The 14,884-nt window shown below is 41.5% G+C and overlaps 1 protein-coding gene across 4 annotated transcripts in view; it reads left to right on the top strand.

The window, feature by feature from the left end:
* Positions 1 to 12,886, top strand: part of atrx (ATRX chromatin remodeler) — a 98,677-nt gene extending 85,791 nt beyond the window's left edge. For all 4 annotated transcript variants that reach the window (XM_047017770.1, XM_047017773.1, XM_047017774.1 and 1 more), the window contains exons 29-33: positions 1,438 to 1,587; positions 10,442 to 10,558; positions 10,808 to 10,903; positions 11,138 to 11,266; positions 11,436 to 12,886. In XM_047017770.1, coding sequence (XP_046873726.1) covers positions 1,438 to 1,587; positions 10,442 to 10,558; positions 10,808 to 10,903; positions 11,138 to 11,266; positions 11,436 to 11,651 — 708 coding nt within the window. In that variant the 3' untranslated portion in view covers positions 11,652 to 12,886. The remainder of the gene's footprint in view (positions 1 to 1,437; positions 1,588 to 10,441; positions 10,559 to 10,807; positions 10,904 to 11,137; positions 11,267 to 11,435) is intronic.
* Positions 12,887 to 14,884: the final 1,998 nt, after the last annotated feature.

The raw sequence follows: 14,884 nt of genomic DNA, 5'->3' as shown, positions 1-14,884 counted from the left end.
ATTATAGAAACCTGCCTCTGTTTCACTCCCCACTCTAGTTTAGTGGGATGATTTAGCTTGTTCCCCACCCCACACTCTTTGTCCCTCCATAAAGTGATTTCCCTTCAGGCTCATGCAGAATGACAATAGGCCAGGTGCTGTCTCAGAACACACACATACAGTGTAGTAGGACAAGAGACTGGTTGGACCACCCCAGAGCAGAGTGCTGGTGGGGATTACGCAGACATCCCAGAATGCACAGTTTTTGGGGTTGGGGTGCTTAAGGGTCAAACGACTGCACTGTCATTTGTCCCTTAAGGAAGTTTATATTTAGTTCATTTTATCTGGAATAGTCTCTTACTCTCCCATCCCCCCTCCTCTATGTGTTTAAATTTAAATGTTGTCATTTAGCAGACGCTCTTATCCAGAGCGACTTACAGTAAGTACCGGGACATTCCCCCCGAGGCAGTAAGGGTGAAGTGCCTTGCCCAAGGACACAACATCATTTGGCACGGCCAGGAATCGAACTGGCAACCTTCAGATTACTAGCCCGATTCCCTAACCGCTCAGCCACCTGACTCCCTGTTTAGTTTTTCTTTATTTGCAGGTTTGCAATCACTGCTTCATTTTATGCTGTTCTTTGTTTTATTATGTTTATTTCATATTAAGCTTGGGGTTGTGCACACATTTTCACTGTTGGGGATGAATGGGGATGAATGTAGATGGATGAGCAGGAGAGAAGAGAGCCGACAATTGTGCATGGTAAATTATTTAAATCTAAGCAAAAGCAAATGAGGGGACAGGGAGAAAGAGGTGGCGAAAGAAAATTAAGGAGAGGGAGTGACAGAGGAAGAAGAGAAAAGGAAGTAAGTGGAGGAGAAGAAAGGGGGTAATGTAAACCATGGGTTTTTTGGCTGTTTGGCTGTTTTTTTTGGCTGCCTGGAATGGCCCGCTTCTCTTTGCTCACTCAGGTATTGTTTTCCATAAGTGTTGTTATGGAAACAAGAGTAGTCAAATGGGGAAAAGTCAAATGTCTACTTCTGATTCAATTGTTCTGATTCATCTGGATCACAGAATGTAATAAACACATTTCTGTGATTTTATTAAATTGCTTGTAATTTGCACTTTATTCCCCAACAATTGCTTGTCAAATGCGATTAGTTTGGTCATGTTTGAATTTTCTTCAAATAACACACTGCTTGTAAAAAGGGCTATACAAATACATTTGATTTGATCTTGAGACATCTTTCTCTCCTTCCTTTGTTTTTCATTCGACAAATCTGTTGTGACAACACTTGGAACAACTGTGTAGACAAGCATGTGAATTGATCATGTTAGATCAGAGATTAAGAATTACTGGGAAGAGATGAAAGAAGTGTATTCTGCTTTGTTGAACTATTACCTGCTGAATCTCTAGCCAAGCTTAACAGCTAACTGACCACCTTTGTACCTCTACAGGACCCCGTCCTAGCGGAGCTTCTGCACAGCTACAAGGACCAGATTGTGGGATATCATGAGCATGACTCTTTGCTTGACCATAAAGAGGAGGAGGCACTCAGTGAGGAGGACCGCAAGGCTGCATGGGCGGAGTATGAAGCAGAGAAAAAGGTACTCAGGAGCACATACAAGAGCTTAGACTAGTGGTTCCCAAACGTGTGGTTGCCCTATAAGGAAAATGGGGTTACAGGAGAAAAATTTCTGTGAGAAAAACATTTGCGCAAACGCCCACTCAACGGAAAGCTACGCCTTTCTCAAGTGTCAAAAACCGCTACAATAAACTTGAACTTGAATTTAACTAAACAAACTAACTGGTGTGACATTTTCAGGTGGTGGGTGTTGGTGGTGATTATCAGCTCTCCAACAAGGTGGCCCTTTACTAAATCTATTCACCTATTCTTGATTTTGTGAATTCTTGAATTCGTCGGAAATTTAAAGAAGGAGGCAGAGCTGTTTTGTAAATTCTCGCGTCCAGGGAATATGCATTTGCAGGACAAAGGCATAGCTAGCTAGTAAAAACTTTAGGCTGTGGTAATGACAGTAAATAAAACAGTAATAACAGTAACTCGCTCGCAATGGACCAGGCGAACCACTGATGATAATGTGCTGTAGTTACTACAGTGTTAGGGGAGGGGCCATGCTCAGAGCCTCCATTACATTATCGAGGCTTGATTACGGCCGCATCCCAACAATTCTGAACTCAAAAATTGGGAAAAATGGTTCAGTCTAACTCCACAATTCAGTACTACAGAATTTGATTGTCAGCATTTGATTTGATCAATTTCTGGGAGAGCAGCATTCTACTAGCTTGAATTCCATTGAAACAGAAGTGAATAACTTTCTTTGGGATATTCCACTGGATGTAAATACAATGGACCGGTGAAAGGTCAACGTAGTAAGATTCCCCCAGCCAGCAAAGTTGGTACGTCAATACCTGTGCATACCAGCAACCTCGGTGCCATCCGAGCGGGTCTTTTTAACAGCAGGGCTAACAGTAACCCACTTGCCATCGAGACCGACCGCTTAGCATGTAAATAAATATGCTAACCTTTTCAAATCAAAGTCAGTAGGCCTTTGGGGTGTAACAATAAATCGCAATGCAACATTTTTACAATATGTATCCTAGAGGTATGGCAAAACATTTACATATGGTGTCATTTTATCCCATTGGTTGAGCTACCTACTCTGCACATGCACTTGCATCACGCGTGCTTTCACAGAGATCACTTGAACTGAGTTTACTAAGTTGTATATACGACAAAGAAAGTAAAAAATACATATGTATATTGTGGTACATATTGCATCGTGAACCCAGTATCGTAATGCGTATCAAATCGTGATCCGAGTGTAACCAGGGTTTCCCGCAGCACTTTGCAGCTAAGGCGGCCACCTAAGCAACACCCGCCTGCAGCCTTAACTACTTCGTAAAAAAAACAACAACAAAAAACATATCCACCGTGTTACTCTGTCCTGTTTCATTCCAAACCGTGAACAATGCCAGTCTCCCTTCACTGCAGATCGCATTAGTCTATCGCACAAACAACCCCACCCCCCACCCCCCCACAACGCATTAGTCTATTTTTGACGCTACTCCTGTAAGAGTTAAAATAGTTGTGGCCTACTTGCATTTGGATTTTCCAAGGACAGTGAGTGTTTTTTGTTGTTGTTTTTTTAGCATGTTTGACTGCCATCAGCTATTTGTAAATAAGATGACATTTGATGATTGTAACTCACAGATCAAAATGGGTGATGTGCACGTGTGGTGTTTTAATGATTCATTTTGAATGTGTCTGTGCAAAGGTTTTTTAAATATATCCCTGAGTGGAAATTTAAATCTGACGTGCTGCATGTCGCCAATCTTCAAATCGCCCTGAGAAGCATTTTTTTATATAGCTATATATATATTTCTTCTTTTTTTACCACTTTCCTTTTTTTCATAGTACAAAAGCTAGTTTTGCCAAACTCATACAATATAATAATTTTCAAACGAAATATCACTATTTACGCATAATATGTTGGCAAGTAGGCTTGGGAAGGCATTTTTTTCTAGTCGAGTTTTGGGGGCGTGATTGATTGCATCTTTGGCCCCAAACAAATTATGAATTATCACTATTATTAAGAATAGGGCTGTCCCCACTCAGTTGACTAGTCAATTTTCAGGTCGATATGCTCTTGGTCGACTAAGATATTTTTAATTGAGCTGCCGTATGGCAGTGTGAGATCTGATTCCCGCTTGTCATCATTGCTGAATTAACGAAATGTTCCACAGAAATTGTAGATTATATTATTTAGGACAAATAAAGCAACTCTAAACATATACAATTTAAAAGAAAAGGTGCTACTATTTTCCCTTTCGTTAATCTGCGGTTTGTTTTGGTTTGGTATTTTGCACACGGCACAAACACAATTGGCTGCAAATCTATAAACTCTGCCATAGCCTACTTGGTCAGTGTTATTAGTCAAAATGGCAAATAAATCTGTGGTATGGCAGCATTTCCTGCTGCTTCTTATCTGTCAGGAAGTTCGTAATCCACTGACAGGTGGTGGCTGGCACAGTGAGCTGGGTGAGTTTGGTGAGGAGGACTTCTGGCATGATGATGTTGAACGCCGAGCTGAAGTCCACAAACGGCGTCCCTGGGGAGTCGAGGTGTTGCAGGATGTAGTGCAGTCCCATGTTTACTGCCACTTCCACTGACCTATTAGCCCGTTAGGCAAACTGCAGAGGGTCCAGCAGGGGGCCAGTGATGACCTTCAGGTGGGACAACACCAGTTTCTCGAAGGACTTCATGACCACAGACGTCAGGGCGACGGGCCTGTAGTCATTTAGTCCAGTGATGGAGGGTTTCTTGGGAACCGGGATGATGGTGGAGCGCTTGGAGCAGGAGAGGACTTCACACAGCTCCAGAGATCTGTTGAAGATCTGTGTGAAAGCACAGACTTTCAGACAGGAGGGTGACACACCCTCTGGGCCTGGAGCCTTCTTCATCTTCTGTTTCTGAAAGAGCTGACACACATCTTCTTCACAGACCGTCAGTGCCGGGGGGGAGTTAGGAGGGAGAGGGGAGGTGATAGCAGGGGGTGCAGTTTGTTGGGTGAAGTCTGATTTGGAGCGGGGTGTGGATGTGGGGTGATCAAACCTGCAGTAAAGCTCATTCAGATCGTCTGCTAGTTGAGGGTTCTCTGCAGTGTGGAGGGACGGTTTCCTGTAGTTGGTGATGTCTTGCAGGCCTCTCCACACTGACGCAGGATCATTGGATGAGAACCTGTTTTTAAGCTTTTCAGAGTAGCTCCTCTTTGCTACTCTGATCTCCTTTGTCAGTGTTCCTGGCCTGGTTGTATAGGATCCTGTCCCCGCTCCTGTAGGCCTCCTCTTCGACCTTACGAAGCTGTCTGAGCTTTGCCGTAAACCAAGGTTTATTATTATTGAAGGTGCGGAAAGTTTTGGTGGGTACACACATGTCCTCACAAAAACTGATGTAAGTGTCAGTAAGTTCGTCCAGGTCTGTAGATGTAGCCTCAAAAACACTCCAGTCAGTGCAATCAAAGCAGGCCTGAAGCTCCAGTTTTGACTCATTGGTCCATTTTCTCACTGTCTTGACTACAGGCTTTGCAGATTTAAATTTCTGCCTGTAGGTTGGGAGCAGATGGACCAAGCAGTGATCAGAGAGACCCAAAGCTGCACGGGGAACAGAGTGATATGTGTCCTTTAAAACTGTGTAGCAGTGGTCCAGTGTGTTTTTGTCTCTGGTGGGACACTTAATCTGCTGCCTGAATTTTGGCAGTTTGTACTATTGTATGATAATTTAGCAATATATCAGAATCAGGTGGTTGTACGGCTTATATTTCGAAGCGGCTTATAGCCTGGTTTTAGAACAAAAAAGTGGCTTTGTCCCAAGATCTACAGACCGTGCAGCTAATTTAATGCTCAACACTTGATTGGGGGCTTATTACTTGAAAGAGGAATTATTTACTGTGTCGTCTCAGTTACACTATCAGGGCTTGGAAATATAGTGACTTGCTGAAGTAGGCAAATGGCTTGTAGAACATAACATGTCATCATTTCAGTAAATCAAACAGCTGCAAGACCCAGTGAAATTATACAGCTAGCAAACTAATGTTAGCTATCATCGCTAACGATATTGGCTTATTCAATTTCGGTAGGCTATACTCAGGATTTGCAAGCTAGCTAAATGTAAACAATATCTAAAATAATTTTTTTACGTAACAATGGATTTTGCCACTAAATGAGTGACTTGGCTTTATTTCTGGACATTCAATCCACAACCGAAGTGTGTTACACGTCGCCTATACTCGTGCATTGCTTGGTATTGTAGCGACAATGCTCTTGGTACCCAGAATGCCCCGTGGCAAGCTGAAAAACGACGAAGTTAAGGGCATTAGCTTAGTTAGATAAGACAGTGACGAATGCCAAAATAATCAATTTAAGACTATATAAGTGCATGAATAACAATTTCCAAGTCCTTGAAAGAGAGGAAAGATTTTAGTTTTGCAATAGGCACATTGGTGCACGAGGGGCAAATTTTTTTGATAAATCATCGATCGATCTGGGGCTACCAACAAGGATCCTCTCCGTCTTACTCTCATTAAGTTGGAGAATGTTTTTATCCATTCAACACTTGATATCTTTAAGGCAATCAAAAAGGGACACCAGAGAGTTGGTATCACCTGGTTTTAACGGTAAGTATAACTTTGTATCATCAGCATAACATTATGTTTATGGAGAATGGAGCCCAGAGGGGGCATATACAAAGAAAATAGAATTGGATCCAGGATTGAACCTTGAGGTACTCTACATCAGTGTTTACCAAACTTTTTTTCTGGGGACCCATATTTTAAAAGTCACAAGCCTTCGCGACCCAAGACAATAGACATTATTCGTAAATCACCAAATTAAGGTGGATTTGACCATAATTGAACAATAATGAGGATATTGTATTGTTATTTTATTGTTATTTCAGGACTTGTAGGCCTACTGCCATTGTTAATAATCTATCTCAGACTGAGTGATCACTTCTCGCTGAACAATTGAACCAGCAATATTTAAAGAAGTTATCCAATAAGTGCCTTATTGGACATTAAATATAGGCTATAAAAAAAAAACATATAGCCCATTTCTTCTTATTTTCAACATTCAATTGAACCAGAAATATTGGAAAAAAAATATGTAATAATTACAAAAAGATTACAAATTATCCAAAATATGTTGTACCATTTCAACATTGCTAATGGGATAGGTAGGCCTCTCTGCGTTTTGTAGCGCGTTCCAGTCCGGGGTGCAGGAGGAAAGCGCAACACGCATATCAGGCTCAGCATTCAGTCTGTTTTGGTGCTTTGTCTTCATTTTTGTGAGCACTGTTTGCAATGTCTCTAAAGTAAATGTTTTATCGTTTACGTCAATCATGGCGTGTCATTTTATTTTTATGTACTGGTGGATGAGGGAGCCGTCTTAGTACACGGCTGAAAGGGAACGTTCTTTCTGGAAGAAGTCACATGGCCATGTGCATTGATTTTTGCCGTGGTGGATCGTATGATACATGTTTAACCTCTTGGGCTGCTTAAGAATAGGGTGCATGCGCAATTAGATTGACTATTTAAATCTGACTTGAATTTGTAGGAGTGCGTGAGCTGAAATTGGCCTTTATGGAACCGCTTTTGCCGCGCTTGACTAATTAAATTAATTTAAGTCAGCTTTGGGATTGAAGTCAGCTTTTTTGATTAGCCTTTATGGAACAGGCCTCAAATGGGGTCTCGTTTATAGAAAATGCGGCTTATTTTCTATAAAAGGGCTTCCTTGCACAAGTTTGTAATTTAGACAGTTTTAACTTAAATAAGATTTATATGTATAGCCTATGCAATATTATGACAAAACATTTAGTTGAATTCTATGAATTGCATTTGCTTCACTATCCGTTGTGTGTAGACAGGTAAGTGCAATTGTTATGTTATGACATTAGCGGTAGGCAACGGCCTTGGCCAAGGCCAGTGCTGGGTACGGGGCCGAAAGCAGATAAGATTGGGGTTGTTTGGGCGAGTAGCCGCATTCAATTTTCACGTCTACTCATTTTGTTTGTCCAACACGTCTCCGAATCGGTCCAACTTCCTTTGCAGAGCCCCGAGTTAATCCATGTAGTTATCCATAGTGCGGTTAAAAGCCACAGTCTGAGTTACAACAGCTTTGCCCAGCGCATCAATCATGTCGGGCAGCCTTAGGGGGCTTTTGACAGCTGTTACCGTTTTATCAATTTTAAGATAAACCAGGGCAGCGCCCAAACCAATCAGCAGAAAGCCTGTAATCATGGTTCCTTATAGGAAGATGTCTTCAATGTCCTCAACGGAAAGGGCCGCTAGGCACACGACACGCCACTTCTCCCACGCGTCCATTGAGTAGCCAGCTGCAAACGTCCCGGCAGGAGTCAGGTTCCCCTGAACCCAAGTTTCTCGTTGAGAAGATGGTGTCAATTGCATTGAGTGACCAGCTGATCAATTCCATGATTTTTAGTTCGGAGAGTGGTTGCAGAGAGTCTCTCACTTATATGACAAGACTAGACAATACGATAGAAGCCAAGCAGGGAAGGTCGGGGAGGCGAGGGAGAAAATGCGACCGCCTTCGTCGAGAGGAAAAGACTGTACTGGGTACTTTATACACCACTGTTAACAAAACATGTTCTACCAGGATAACTGGATCTATCAGACCATTGAAGGAGTACAACGTGATAATTGATAACAGACAATAGAATGTTTATTACGGTGGCCCTGAAGTGCAAATAACAACGCCAAATAGGAAAACACAACGCAAAATCTAAAAACACAACAACATTAACTTCTGACGGAAAAGGTCGGGCCTATGTAGCAGAGGACGGACCCTCCTGATTGGACAGACGGACTGTCTGTCTTTTAACAGGAAGGAGCGGTGAAAAACACGAACAGCACCTGCTGTTAACCTGTTTGAATGGTTTTCGACGGGACAGACAGCAGCACCATCTCGATTTACTTTAAATTTTTGGTATACTAACACATAATATCAATTGGTTACTGGTGTGTTGCATCATGTATATGTCATACTTTATTAACATTTATGTATTACATGATTAACCTATAACAATAGGCAGCCATATTGTGAAGCTGAGCTAGAAATGGCTATGCTAGCTGCGTACTGTAGCCTAATGAGGACTATTGTTCGACTGAACATTTAACTTTCGACTGTTGAATAAATGGGTCTTGTTAAACACGTTTTTTTATTCATCAGCCCACTTACTATTGACCACGTAAACAACATTTGTTATGTTCCGTGTATTCATGTTATCAGGGATGCAAACAGCGCGCTTTTCGGCGCCTCCCGCTTTTTTCACGTCAGTTTGGGTGACTTGCGTGAATCTTGCAGATCCAAATCGTTTTTTAAAGGGGGGGGGGGGGGTCTGAATTGAATGTCACCAAAAGTAATTCTGGATTGCTTCCACCAAACAAGTAAATAGGAAATAAGCAAATCAGCAGTAGCCTATGCGCGCAAGCGTGAACCACTAGTGTTTCTACTTGCTGGGTATCTTTTACTGTCTGCGGTGGGTACTCAATAAACGGACTCCAATACCTAACGCAATACCTAGACGCAATTCATTGGTGCCTGATTTTGTGCTATAGCCTATATACTACTAAAAGTGCTTTATATCTTCCGTGGCTTGACAAACGTGACTTCAAGTGCTTATACTCATCCTGATGTTGTGATTGGTTGAAAAGGATTTTTCGCCATGAAAGTTTGCACAGACAAGGAATTTGCTTTGGCAGGAAGGTGCATACAATAAACATATAGGAATCTTAAATTTAGATATATGGTCAAACTATACTAAGGATACATAAACTAGCAATACTAAGTGGAATACAATTAAAATAAAATATATAATAAAATATAAGTTGCCATAAAATAAAATATAAGTTGCCAATCAACTATCGTATGTATGCATTGAATCAAAATCATTCTTAAAAATAGTGAAAGTATCTTCGAGGGATTCATGTTTTCAAAATAAGCATTCTCCTTCCTGTTAAAAGACAGACAGTCCGTCTGTCCAATCAGGAAGGTCCGTCTTCTGCTAGATAGGCCCTACTTTTTCCGTCAGAAGTTAATGTTGTTGTGTTTTCCCATTTGTCGTAGTGTTTTGCACTTCAGGGCCACCGTAGTTTGTCATGTCGGGCTAAGCATTTATAGACCAACTGCACTCAACGTGTGACATAAAATAAATAATAAATTACATTTTAATGAATGATTGAAGGGCTAGACAATAATCGTTCTAATCACCGACTATCTACACGGAAATGAATGACAGATTGACTAAGGCCACTTCAGTTTACGACCTTGCCTTGGCTGCATGCAAAAAGTGCAATCATTAGTGGACCATTGACCCCCCTATCCTCGCTAAAAGTAGCCGGCTGCACCGTGATGCAAATTACATCACACATGATGCACTTACAACTCAACTGGAAGCTTAGTTAAACAAGAACAAATTATTTTGTGATCTTAAACATGTTATCTAGCGGAAATAAAGAATGCAGAAAAAGGCCCTTTTTCACCAGAACGTGTCACATTTTAAGAATCTTAATTGAATGTTAAGGGGAGTCAGGTGGCTGAGCGGTTAGGGAATCGGGCTACTCATAAGAAGGTTGCCAGTTCGATTCCCGGCCGCTCAAAAAATGAACTGTCCTTGGGCAAGGCACTTCACCCTACTTGCCTCGGGGGGAATGTCCCTGTACTTACTGTAAGTCGCTCTGGATAAGAGCGTCTGCTAAATGACTAAATGTAAATGTTCTTTAAATATATGTTGTGTAATTCTGATTAATTTGTTATAGATCAGCTGATTTGTCAGGCTTCTAGCGGTTCTGTCTGCTTTTACACGTCTGTCCTAACTTTCTGACTAATCTGTTCCTATTCTAATGTGTGTGTATTTGTCCTCCACAGGGTATGTCTATGAGGGCAAACTACCCAGCAACATATGCTCAGGTAGACATGGGGGCTGGTCCCTACTTCCCCTTCAACGTGGCGGCACTGGCCTCGATGACGAACCAGCAACTAGAGGTTTTTAATGGGCTCCTCATGCTGCACACGGACACTAATAGGGATTCTGCACATCGGCTTACTACCCCCGCCCGCTCTGCCATTGATGCCACATCGGCAAATGGGCCATGGGGGCAACAGGCTGAATGTTACGTTTTAAGGATTGCCTATGTTTTTATTTGTTTTTTAACTGTTGATTCCTGTATCCCAACCTCACTTTTGTGTTTTCTACCTTTCTCTTTCTTTCCTCCTATGTTTGTGTATGTCTAGGAGTTGATCAACCAGGGCCGTCAGAAGGTGGTGGAGGCCACTAACTCTCTAAAGTCTCTACCAAGAGAATCACTGGAGGACATCATCAGCAGTGTGGTGAGAGACAACCTCCCTCCCTGACTTCATTATTTTAAATGGGCCCAAAAATGTGTTGCTTTTCCAGATAGTGGAGAAAGTGGAAATAATCCGACCAGCAGAAACCATTCTTTACTAATATGTTCAGGGATGTGATTTTTCCAGATCAATCCGAAATTCCGGATCACATGCCAGTATGATGCTGATGTTTATTCGTTAACCCTAACCCTAAGTTTATTTGTTTGAACTCCCCAGTGGAAGGAGAACCCAGCTCTTACAGAATCCCAGGTCCAGTCAATGGCAATGGGCCGGCAAACCAGTATGGAGCTTGAGCTGAACCGTCGCGAGGCTGTGTACCAGGACGTCCTCAACAAGCAGCAGACGGTAGGAACATGCAGGGCCCATCCCACACACAGACCATTTAAGCCTTTTTGACTTTGCAGATGCTTTAAGCCTGCTGCATGTGGCTTAAGATGATCACTGATGAGCAGCCTACAGTCTTACGTCTCTGTATCTCTCCCTATCCCATCCCCTACCCAATCTACCTTAACAGTTGATGATGTACGTGCAGAAAGTGATCACCAACAGGAAGGTGCGAGAGCAGCAGCTGGCTATGGCCAACCAGGCCACCTACCTGAACCAGCTTGCCATGCAGAACAGCATGTTGGGAGCCTCGGGCCTCAGCCAGATGGACCTTCTTGGCCTGTACCAGCAGCTGCATGGCATGGGCCAGCTTGGCAAAAACCCTGGGCCGTCTAAGGGCCTGTAGAAAGGCCCCATGGCTCCTAAGTGCACCCCTTCAATTTCCTCACTTCACAAATGGTGCACAGCCTATTGTTGTGACTGACAACAGTTAACATTACAGTAAATTAGGTTATCTGGTCAAAATAATGCACTACTAATATGGAAAACCTGATCGTACAAGACAGGAAGAAGTGCACTACAATGACGCAGTTTAAGGTCATGTGGTTATTGTCTATATGGGGCCTTCAGGTGGAGAGACTGACATACCATCGACTCAACTTAGAACCCCTTAAGTTCTAATGCAGAGAGAGGAGGCGAAAGAACGTTAATGTATAGTGGCTGAAAGGGGTCTCCTGGCTCTAAAATTCTGTATATACCGCCTTAATGTTATTCAAATTCAATCTGCATTTTTCATGTATTTAAAGAATATTAAGGAAAAAATGTTGTATGCACCCCAAATGCTTTGAAGCATTGCATAATTATTTCCCTTAAAGGAGGGCTTGTTATTAATTACAATTCTTTTTTCTTTTTTTTATACAGTTAAAAACAATGTCTAACTGAAGTTGATTGAAATGGGACCATAGTGTGGGTTGGTGTCATTGACCATGAGGAGGAAGATTTAAAATGTAATCGCTAAACAATTCCTCCAACAATATCTATTGGCTACCTGTTAGCTGATGGTGAAGTGATGTCCTACTCTTTCTAGGAGATAAATTATACAGATGAGAGATGAGATGGGGGGGGGGTTAAGGAAAATCTTTTTTTAAGTAGGTTATGGCTTTATCTTCATATCCTGAACAAAGTCTTTGTCGTAAATTGAATTTGAGATATGTTGATAACCTCTTTCTAGTCTGCTTTTAGGTGTTAAAATATTTTGTTGTTGCTATATCATGGTTCTGCAATGTTAGTTCTTCATAAAAAAAAAAAAAAAATGCCAGACTTTTTTGGGGGTTTGTAAATCCTGTTCCATGTCATGTGTTTGCTAGCATAGCATTGTGGGTCCATGTTTTCTGTTCCACCTGCATTGTTTGCAGGCCTGCTGGCCTGTACCCAGGAAACATACCGGGTCCCAAAGAGCAGGATAGCTTAGCTAGCTGTGAAGCTAACCATAGCCAACCCATCCCTCTGTAAGAATGTTTTCATGTTCGAAATACACAAACATTTTTGCCATTTATTTGACCCACCATCATCTTGTACTATTTAATATAACAATTTAATAAATAGACCAAAAAGGTGACCACCTTTTTGAGCCTCTATGTATTTCTCTTGTCTTATTTATTTGTTGATGTCTAGCATTCAAAACTATTCATAGTAATAGGCACTCCCTTCCCCCTTTACAGAATGCATCTACCAGAAAAGGGCTAACTTGGGCCTAGAAGATGCTCCAGAGACTCAAGAATCATTATGCCAGTTAAACTGTTTAATTTATTCTATATTAAGTATATGCTAAAAAAAAATATTCTCTTTCTCTATATTTTACCTCTAACAATTAAATGAATTTGTAAAATCAAATTGTAAATATTTTGATGATTACATCATCAAAGTGACATAATTTGAGCAAAATGATGTACACTGCCCTAATTTTACCCTACCATACCAATATTATAAAATAAATTGTATTGATCTGTTATTTGAAGTTAAAGCTGCAATAAGCTTCAACTGCAACAACTTCAGTGGTCTGCCTGTCTGATGTAAATGTGAATTAATACATTAGACATTGAAGCCACCTCCTTTAAATCTTTCTCCACCCAATATTGCCTTCATATCTCATTCTGCCAGGGGTTTTCCCTGCATGTCTAGGTTTTCCAGTCTCTTCCCACCTCCCCATCCCTCTCCCCCTGGAGATTGCTGTCTTTCTTTCTTTTTTCTCTTTCTATTACTTTTTCCCTTCTCACAAACTATCTTCTCAATCTCCTCCACCCTTTGGGTCAGCCAGAGGGGCAGAAACATGACAACTATTGCAGATGTTGAAATGTTGATTCCATCCTTGCTTAGCTCTATATTAGTCATCCAGGTTCACAGTCCTGCATCCCTATGGGAATGTCTGGTTTGAGAGCTGCTAACTGGAGGACTTGCTGGCTGGTTGATTGAATGGATAGCATTTGGGCTGCCTAATTGGATGGTTGGCCATCAGGTTGAATGGATTACTGGCTGGCAGTCTGACTGTTTTGCTACTGTTTTGGGTGCAGGCAGATGTTTTTCTCAGTTCTGGCTGTTTTCAGTCTCCCAATAGACAATACTATACCAATAGCACCGTTGAGACCACAGCCTGGGTCAACCAATCATTGCCCGAAAGCCATGCTGATGTGTAAAGCCAATTAAGAGGGAAGATCCAGTTTCAGATTCAATTGGATTTTCCACGGTGCACTTAAATGACTTGGCCCATATGGAGTCACAGTAGGGCTGTAAGGGGCAGGTCCAGCTTGGCCAGAGAAAGGTTAAGGGGGATAATACCCATGAGATTGTATGGTGGTTCTCTCGCTGCTGGGAATCTGTACAATCTTATTTCAACACATTCCCCAGTCTTCCCTTCCCTGGGACATGAGAACACATTTCTCATCTTTTGGGACTGTTCCATTGTGGGCTGTAACCCTAACTGTAATTTAAATTAAATGCAGTCACAAAATTGAAATACATGATCTGTGCCAAAGCATTTTTTAAATCATAACCAAATAAATCACTGCCCACATACTGCACGGGGGGAGAGAATAAGCTGTATGAGAGGGTTGTGGTAGAGGTGCTTTTTTTAGGATTTGCTTTTTTAGGATTTCCTTTTTGACCACGAGAAGTCTTTCTCCAGCCAACTTCCACTCCTGGGATAAAGCATGTAACTCCAGGTTAAACACAATTCAACACAGGAGAAAAGCAGGAGCTGCTCAAGGTTTACTGTTTTGGTAGGAGACATATATGCTTTTTCTTACCATAAAATATTGTAAAGAAAATTGCATTATTGTAAAGAAAAGTGCATTATGCTATGGCAATATTTTGTATCCCTCTATTTAGATTGTTCACTTAATATCACAATTTTAAAGCAGCACTTAATTGGCAATCATTTTCTTCACCCATGGGTCAGGACTACTGTCATTGACAGAAGTTGCCACAAGATTTGGGCCATTATTAAAATGTGATCGGAAGCAAATGGCTTAGGCAAATTTACAAACAAAAAAAAGTGTAACTGTTGGTTAGCTATGCTCTCACTTGCTTCAACTCTGAGCTGGACTTTCTTTCCAGAAAAAAAGATTCAAACGTCAGATAGTG

The sequence above is a fragment of the Hypomesus transpacificus genome, unplaced genomic scaffold, assembly GCF_021917145.1.
Source record: "Hypomesus transpacificus isolate Combined female unplaced genomic scaffold, fHypTra1 scaffold_64, whole genome shotgun sequence".
In the NCBI taxonomy this organism is placed as follows: domain Eukaryota; kingdom Metazoa; phylum Chordata; class Actinopteri; order Osmeriformes; family Osmeridae; genus Hypomesus; species Hypomesus transpacificus.
This window is presented reverse-complemented; position numbering and strand designations above follow the sequence as displayed.